Source organism: Emiliania huxleyi (genome assembly GCF_000372725.1).
Source record: "Emiliania huxleyi CCMP1516 unplaced genomic scaffold EMIHUscaffold_977, whole genome shotgun sequence".
Lineage (NCBI taxonomy): Eukaryota > Haptophyta > Isochrysidales > Noelaerhabdaceae > Emiliania > Emiliania huxleyi.
The window spans coordinates 1958-10348 of record NW_005194769.1 but is presented as its reverse complement, the minus strand read 5'-3'; the positions used below and the strand labels follow the sequence as shown (position 1 = coordinate 10348).

The 8391-nt window shown below is 62.7% G+C and overlaps 2 protein-coding genes across 2 annotated transcripts; one reads left to right on the top strand and one right to left on the bottom strand.

Annotated features, from left to right (window-relative positions):
* Positions 1 to 405: 405 nt before the first annotated feature.
* On the bottom strand, positions 406 to 4656 carry EMIHUDRAFT_425512 (hypothetical protein; the record flags this gene model as incomplete). Its single annotated transcript, XM_005756356.1, has 14 exons — positions 406 to 733; positions 812 to 907; positions 989 to 1186; positions 1635 to 1679; positions 1753 to 1868; positions 2031 to 2158; positions 2231 to 2281; positions 2471 to 2514; positions 2582 to 2766; positions 2925 to 2940; positions 3169 to 3378; positions 3900 to 3941; positions 4013 to 4201; positions 4579 to 4656. 14 exons carry the CDS (start codon positions 4654 to 4656, stop codon positions 635 to 637), a joined length of 1497 nt encoding a protein of 498 aa, XP_005756413.1. The 3' UTR covers positions 406 to 634.
* A 779-nt stretch (positions 4657 to 5435) lies between these two features.
* On the top strand, positions 5436 to 7145 carry EMIHUDRAFT_250748 (hypothetical protein; the record flags this gene model as incomplete). The annotated part of the gene is made up of 6 exons (XM_005756355.1): positions 5436 to 5577; positions 5652 to 5698; positions 5797 to 6498; positions 6577 to 6657; positions 6970 to 7001; positions 7115 to 7145. The coding sequence occupies 6 exons, from the start codon at positions 5436 to 5438 to the stop codon at positions 7143 to 7145; spliced, it is 1035 nt and encodes a 344-aa protein (XP_005756412.1).
* Positions 7146 to 8391: the final 1246 nt, after the last annotated feature.

The window sequence follows — 8391 nt, the reverse complement described above, 5'->3', positions numbered from 1 at the left end:
GAAACCTCGCGCGCGGCAGCGCGCAAGGCGAAAATTCCAGCGGCGAGCAGTTCGGTGTGGCCTCTCGGACCATAACACCGTGGAGCGTGGAGATCCGGGACGGCTCTCTCATAGCAGCCCATAACATGTTATGGGTGTTATGTGGCCGGCCCCATAAGCATAACACCCATAGGACACCCATAACACCCATAACATGTACACATGTTATGGGCTGCTATGCCCCGAGAGCCATATAACACCATAACAATATAACTGTGAGTGGGGTGCAACACTCGGGAGGTTAGATCTCTAGAGTCTAGTCACACACTGTCACTGAGAGCCTCCCGCGCGGCGTCTCGCCCGTCTGCTGCTGTCCGTGCACGTGTCTCGTGTGGCCCTGCTGACACTGCTCGCTGCCTTGGCGGTTTATGTAAGACATCATTGATCGTACAGACGGGGACAATGCGCGGAACACAACTTCAAGCAGCAACCACGCGAACCAAATCCAAAGAGTGTGAGATCGGGGGCGCGAAAGGGGGTGCTCTACTGTATTAGGGGGCGGCACGCGGCGATCACTCGGGAGCGACACAGCGAGCCGCTGCGCCCGAACGACAGCTGCACGCCCCGCCCTGCACCGGCGGATCGCTGTGCGGCCTCACTGCTGCCGTTGGCGCGGCGCGCACTGCACGATATCGTCGACGCGCAGGATCATCTCGGCCGCCTCGGAGGAGGAGAGGAGCACCTGCTCCTTGACCTGCGGCGGGAGACGTGCCGAGATTGAGCCGCGATTGAGCCGAGATTGAGCCGAGATGAGCTGTGCCCCCGCCCAGGCCTGCAGCGACTCGCAGATGCCGAGGGCAACCATGTCGCCCAGCCCGCCGCGGTCCATCTCGAGGCCCCACGTGTGGCGCCCCTCGTGGTGCTTCGCCTGCTCCTCACACAGGTCCAGCCGTGAAGAGACGCCGGAAGGTGCGCTGCACCCCCCCCCCCCCCCTTCTCGGTGGCTCGCCTTGAGGCCGGCGCACAGCTCAGTCGAGTCGTAGCCCGCGTTGTCCGCGATGTGCATCGGCATCGTGCGCAGCGCCTTTGCGTACGCCTCCATCGCAACGACGTGCTTCGAGGCGACCCGCTTCGACTCCTCCTCCACCGCCTGCGCCATCAGCATCTCTGGCGCGCCTCCGCCCGGCAGCACGGCCGTATTCTTGACCTGTTCACACCCTGCAGGTGTGAGCAGCGTCTCTTCACAGCGGCAGCACGGCCGTATTCTTGACCTGTTCACACCCTGCAGGTGTGAGCAGCGTCTCTTCACAGCGGCAGCACGGCCGTATTCTTGACCTGTTCACACCCTGCAGGTGTGAGCAGCGTCTCTTCACAGCGGCAGCACGGCCGTGTTCCTGACCTGTTCACACCCTGCAGGTGTGAGCAGCGTCTCTTCACAGCGGCAGCACGGCCGTATTCTTGACCTGTTCACACCCTGCAGGTGTGAGCAGCGTCTCTTCACAGCGGCAGCACGGCCGTGTTCCTGACCTGTTCACACCCTGCAGGTGTGAGCAGCGTCTCTTCACAGCGGCAGCACGGCCGTATTCTTGACCTGTTCACACCCTGCAGGTGTGAGCAGCGTCTCTTCACAGCGGCAGCACGGCCGTGTTCTTGACCGTCTGCGAGAGGACGCAGAGCGCGTCGTGCAGCGAGCGGTGCGCCTCGTCCACCACCAGATCAATTAATATTTAATTAGTAGTTAATTATAGTTAATTAACAGTGCGCCTCGTCCACCACGTGCGTGTTGGCGCCGCGCAGCACGATCGACGAAGCCTGTGAGTTTGGGCAGCCAGAGAAGCGGACCAGCTTGTCCTCCCCAATCATCACTTCCTCGATGAGCTCGCACGAACCTACGCGCTGAATACGCCGACATCAGGGCGGGAAGACAATATTGTGCAGTGTGTTCAGAGCACCGCGTGAGTACAACGGAGAGGGAGACAGTGAGTACAGCGGAGTACGGCCGAATACGGCTGAGTGCGTGTCCTCTCGAGCGCTGGTTGGGAGACAGGAACCCGTCTTCCGCTTCTGGGCGCACGAGCCGAGCTTGACGCGCTCGGGCGTGTCGAAGGTCGAGACGATGTCGCCGTCGAGCACGAGCGCGAGCCGCTCGGTGCCGTCAAAGTCCGAGTGCTCGATCGACCTACAGGAAGGTTCCAGGAAAGGTCTAGGAAAGGTCCTCGCGGTGCCGTCAAAGTCCGAGTGCTCGATCGACATGACTCCCGCGTCGGCGAAGCGCTGCTCGGGCAGGTTGTAGATGAGCTGCCTGTGGGGGGAGATATGGGGAGATATGGAGGTTGTAGATGAGCTGCCTGCTCTCGTCGGGGGAAGGAGCGAGTGGCCACTCTGAAGGCAGAAGGCGCCGCCAGAAGCGAGGAGCGGGCTGTAGCCGCCGGTGAAGAGACGTGTCGCCTCTCGGCTACACCCCCCCGCCCTCTCTGTGCTACAGCTGCACCGGTTGATGAAGACGTTGCACCCGTGGGCGAGTATCTTGTCCACCTGGGCGAGAGAGTGGGGAGAGGTGGGGAGAGAGTGGGGAGAGAGGGGGCGAGGACCCTGTCCACACCTTGTCGAGCATCTTCTTCTTCTCGGCCGCCTCGATCTCCGCGACCTTGGAGACGGAGTCCACCTTGACCTTGGAGCCGTAGATCTTGACTTTGTCCGTGTCCATCGGCGAGTTGGCAATCATCACCTTGCAGTCGCGCATCCGCTTGGGGCAGCCGACGCCGATCTTCTTGTCGAGCAGGAAGCCTATAATTAATTACTATAATTAACTACTAATTAAATATTAATTGATCTTCTTGTCGAGCAGGAAGCCTATTAATTAACTACTAACTAACTATTAATTGTTAATTAATAGTTAATTAACGATCTTCTTCTCGAGCAGGAAGCCGTCGGGGTCGAGGTACGAGTCCTTGAGCGTGCCTGGGAGAGGGGGAGGGAGGGGGAGGGAGGGGGAGATGGGAAGCCGTCGGGGTCGAGGGACGGGAGTCCTTGAGCGTGCCTGCAGCCGAGACATGGCCGAGGTGCGGCCGAGGTCTAGCCGAGGTGCGGCCGAGGTGCGGCCGAGGTGCGGCCGAGGTGCGGCCGAGGTGCGGCCGAGGTGCGGCCGAGGTGCGGCCAAGAGCATGGCCAAGAGCATGGCCGAGAGACATGGCCGAGAAGGTGCGGGCCGAGGGGCGGGTCGTGGCGGAGCGTGCCTCCTATCCGCTTGATGATTTGGATCTGGTCGAGGTTGGTCGAGCCTCGCAGCTTCATCACCGCGTCGACGGCGATGGCGGCGAAGTGCTCCTTGTCCTGAGAGAGCACCTTGGACGAGAGAGTTGTCATCGCGATGTTGAGGAGGTCTTGCCGGAAGGCAGCCTGCAGCACACGCAGAGACGGAGAGTGACGAGACACCGCCCCTCCCCCCTTCCCCCCCCCCCCCTCCCCCCCTCCCCTCCCCTCCCCTTGCCGCAAGGATCCCGCGCGGCACGCCTCGTCGTCCGAGTGGTCGATCGTATCTCCCCATATCTCCCCGTATCTCCCCGTATCTCCCCATATCTCCCGCCTCGTCGTCCGAGTGGTCGATCGCCGCGGCGCGCAGCGCCTTGAGGGCAGCGTCCCTCGCGAGCCGGTAGCCTCCGATGACGACCTGTCGAGGGACGTGTCGAGGGACACGTGTCGTGGAGATGTCGTGGAGATGTCGTGGAGATGTCGTGGAGATGTCGTGGAGATGTCGTGGAGATGTCGTGGAGATGTCGTGGCGCCCCGCGAGGAGGCGGGCGGGGGGCGGGGGCGGGGGGAGGGGGGAGGGGGGAAGGGGGGGGGGGGGGGGCTTCCTCCAGGTGGTCTGTCTTCTTGATAGAGTCGGCCGCCTGGCGGAGCAGCTCCCCCGCCAGCACGCAGACTGAGGTGGTCCCGTCGCCGACCTCGTCGTCCTGCACCTTTGAGATGTCGATGAGCACCTAGAGACATGTCCCGGACATGTCATGGGCGTGTCCTGGACATCCTGCACCTTTGAGATGTCGATGAGCACCTTTGCGGCGGGGTTGTCGATGAGCACCGACTTGAGGATCGTCGCGCCGTCGTTTGTGACCGAGACCGACCCGCCGCGCGAGTGCGACTGCAGGATCTTGTCCATCCCTTTCGGACCGAGCGACGTCTTGACAAGGTCGGCGATGGCGAGCGCCCCGACGATGGAGGACTGCGAGGGGGATATATGGGGGGAGATTTGGAGGACGGCGAGACGAGGCGTGCGCAGGAGGCGTGCGAGGCGAGGCGAGGGCAGAGATGGCCCACACGCGTGCGCAGCGAGGCGAGAACAGAGGCGTGGCGGCGGGGGCAGGAGGCAGGAGACGTAGGCAGGAGATGTGCAGGCGGCGGGAGAAGGCAGAGAGGGGTGGGCAGACGGCGGGGGTCGCCGGGACGGGCGGGAGGAGCGCGGGTCGTCGGGAGAGGACGTGAGGCCAGGCCGGCCCGCCCACGCGAGCCACCTCGACGTGAGAGCCTTGGCGGGCGGCAAGGCGGCAGGCGGCGGGCGAGTGGCGTGAGAGTGGGAGGAGTAGAGGCGACTGTGCGCACCATGCGGGCTTGCTCGCCCTTGGCCTCCTGCGAGCCCTCTCCGAAGAGGTTCACCGGTCCAAGCGAAGGGCCCATCATGGCTGAGATGCAGGCTTCTCTGCGAGTGCGAGCGGGCGAAGCAGAGGGATCAGCCGTCTCTCCGTGCCGAGCAGGTCGGCGAGGTGGTGTCGGCCGAGGTGGTGTCGGCCGAGGTGGTGTTCGGCGAAACAGAGGGCCAGCCGCACAAAATGGCGCAGACTAGGGCGGGGTAGCGCGGAGGAGTGCCGAGAGCGTTGCACTGCCTGCAACGCTTGTTGGCGCGAGCCTCGAGACGCGGTCGGCTTTCTTTTGGCCCGGTGTACCTGTGAATCCCGTGAAAGTGTCGTGCGAGGGAGTTTTGTTTACAATTCTTTTTGCCCCTGTCGTGCCAGTTCCTTTATTTTAACATTCTTTTTTGTAAATGTGCGGAATTCTTCACACGTTGTTTATTCACGATAACAAGAAATGAGGTCCTTATCAGCTGGTCGGCCGCCATGTGGGCCTCCGGGCCTGCTGCGGCGGCGCGGCCGGTCGAGGCCGGGCTCGGCCCGGCCCGCGACGGCTGGCCGCCGACGAGCGCGCTCGCGCTGCTCGTTCGTCAAGATGGCGGCGGCGGCGATTGCGGCGACAAAAGTTCAGTCGTACAGCGCTCAGGCCTCTGGCGTCTGTCGTCTGTTGGCGCATTTCGCACACGCGCGCGCCGCGCGACCCGTGTCGCTCCGCGAGGGCATGAGCCTTCCGCGATTCGATCCCGCAGCCAAAAGCTGCTCGCTCGAACCGCGGCCGACTCCGCCATCGCGGCCGCAGCTGTTGAGCTCCCCAGAAGACTGGTGCCTCATATGCTCAGCATATGCTGCCTCCCTGCGGATGCTGCCGGCGAGCCTGGCGGTCCGCTGTACTACAAGGAAGTGCTGACTCGATTCTACCTCGAAATCTTCTACCCCCACGAGACTCGGAACGCGAATGTGACAGGACCATCGGGTCCTTCAGCCACCAAAGCGAGATCACCCGAGAGCAGCTGAGCCTGCCTCTGGCCTCGCCTCCCTCTCCTTCAGGCATTCGTGGCATCCTATGGGTCGTCCAGAGTATCGACCTCTGGCTTGTCAGTCGCGGTCACTTGATGACCCCCATGAAGTACAGCGATCGCCACCTTACGCGGGAGAGAGCCTGCCCTCTGTGGACAGCGCCCCGGGCATTGAGAACGAGACCGGCTTTGAGGTGCATGGCTCCGAAGAGACCAGGGGCTATTTTCCAGTGCCGGTAGCCGGGCTGATTCCAACATGGCTGAAGAGAGACATGCTGCATGGCTACCTTGCCTGCGTGTCGTGGGTCGACCATCTGATCGGCCGGATCGTGGACGAGGCCGACAGCCTCGGGATCACAAACCACACGGCAACAGTGCTCTGGTCGGACCACGGCTTCCACCTAGGGGGCGAGGGCGACCACGGCATGTGGGGCAAGCGCTCGCCGCTCGAAAACTCGCTTCGCGTGCCGCTCATCTTCGTCCCGCCCGGCGGGAGCGGGAGCGCCGTGAAACGCGTCGACGCGCCGGTCGAGCTGCTCGACATCTTCCCGACGCTCTGCGAGATGAGCGACCTGCCGATCCCATCGCGAGTGCAGGGGCGGTCGCTGGTGCCGCTGATAGCCAGCACGGCTTCTGCTACAGGAGGTGAGGGCGCAATCACAATGCTCGAAACGTTTCGTCATTGCCACGGCACCTGTCCCTACTACAGCGGCGAAAGGGCGTGGGGTTACAGCTACCGGACGAGTCGATACCGCCTCACAAGGTGGGTCTCGCCCGGATTTGAGTCAGCTCGCCGGGTGCAGGGGAGTGTCGACCTCTTTGACCTCGAGGCCGACCCGGGCGAGACGAAGAACCTCGCCACGTCGAACAACGCGCTGGTGCCTCGAAGTAGATCATGCTCTGGCCCGAGGCACGCCCCTCTTAGCCAATTTGGCTCCCCCTTGTGTGCCCCGCAGGTGGCGGAGCTGTCTGCCAAACTGCTCGCGAAGTGCCAGGAATGCCCGGCTTTGCACAGAGCGCAGGACTTGGAGTTCCTCGTGTAGAATTTGAGGCGCAGAAATACATTTCACATCGATTGGCGACCATGCCCCGACTGTCTTTTTCGTGCCGCAATACGTGGTTGGGTTCATGGACGAGCGGGCCCTGTGACCGCACACACACTCACACACACACACACTGGCCGCGCTCTTCACAGGTTCACCCTCTTGGTTTCTTGCCGTCGTCCCTGGGCATCCCAGCGGGTCCCCAAGGACTCGAGTAGGTGTGGGGATTTCATAGATAGGGATAAGAAACAAGATCAAGAAGCGCGCACATCGCAGACAGTGAGGGTGTGAGAGGCGGACTGTCAGGAGACGGAGCACGGCGCGGCGGAGCTGTATAGGTCACTGGAGACCCACACCCATCGCTACATCACCCCACAACCACCAAGTGCAAGTCGGACACAAGAGTCAAGACCACGTTTTTGGCACCCTCCTGCCAGCCGCGCATGAGTAGGGAGACCGTGTGCGGTGTCTTCGCGGCCTAGAGCACCCTCTTGGCAGTCTATATTCCGGATTTTAGCCCTCATGTCGCATCTGCACCCGAGGGTTTGACCAAGCTGCCAGCCCACTTCACGCACTCTCCGGGCCCTGGGTTGGTTGGTTGGTCCCCCACTCTGCGCACTCCAGGCCTCCAGATGTTGGTTGGTTGGTCCCGCACTCTCCGCACACATATTGTCTATTACACACATACGCGTTTTTACACAGCCGCCTTGTCCTTATACGCGGCAAGCACCGAGGCAATTGCTGCCTTCGCTGTTGCCTTAGCCCTCTCGGCAATGGAGTCGCGAGCCGCCGTCACCGCGAGTGCCGCCTTAAACTTCTTGCGCACCTTGCCCTTGATGTCTCGGTTGTGGACACGCTGCTCCTCCACCTCGGCGTCGTGCTTGCGCTTCGCGGTCCGCCGCGCCTCCTCGTACCTCGAGCTGCACCTTCTCCTTCCTTTGCGCCGTATAGAAATTGCGCCGCTCCTCCTTGATCACGTCCACCGACATCTGCGCCGCCTCGCGGTCCGCCGGCAGCGTGCGTGCGAGCACGTCGTTTGCGTCCTTGAGGCGTGCGTCGATGTCGGCCTCGCGCGCGCACCACGCCGCCTGCATCTTCTCGAGCTTCGCCTTTCGCGCCAGCTCCGCCATCGCAAAGGCCGCCTGCAGCTTGTGCACCCCGCCACGATCGCAAAGCCTGAGGGAGGGTGTATGTAGAGGATGTAGAGTGTAGAGCGCTGTAGAGCTGTAGAGGTGTAGCGCGCTGTAGAGCGCTGTAGAGCTCTAGAGCTCTACATCCGCCGCGTGACGAACTGCGTGCGTTGTAGAGCGATGTAGAGGCCCTCTACAACGTGAAATCTCTACAACAAACTCTACATCATAAGCGGCGAACGAGGCACGGTCGCTCTCCGACATGAGGCGCGTTGCACTTGCCAGTGCTGCCCTGGCCTTCTGTCTGCCCGCCCAATGGGTGGCAGGTGCCTCTGCTGCTGTGGCATGCCTCGCGGCTGCGACTGGCCGGCGCCTCCGGCGCGTCAGCTCGGCTCGGCGTAGCGATCGTGGCCAGCGCAACTCGCTTGGACTCAACGCTCAGCCACAGGAGCTCCCGCACGCGCTGGCGCGAGTCATGGCGCATGCAACGCGTCTGAATGCTCGCCTCGCCTCGCGCAAATGCGACCGTCCTCGCAGCCGACAGTCCACCGCCTGCTAAAGAAGCACAGCGACGAATGCGGCACTGGCGATGCATGGC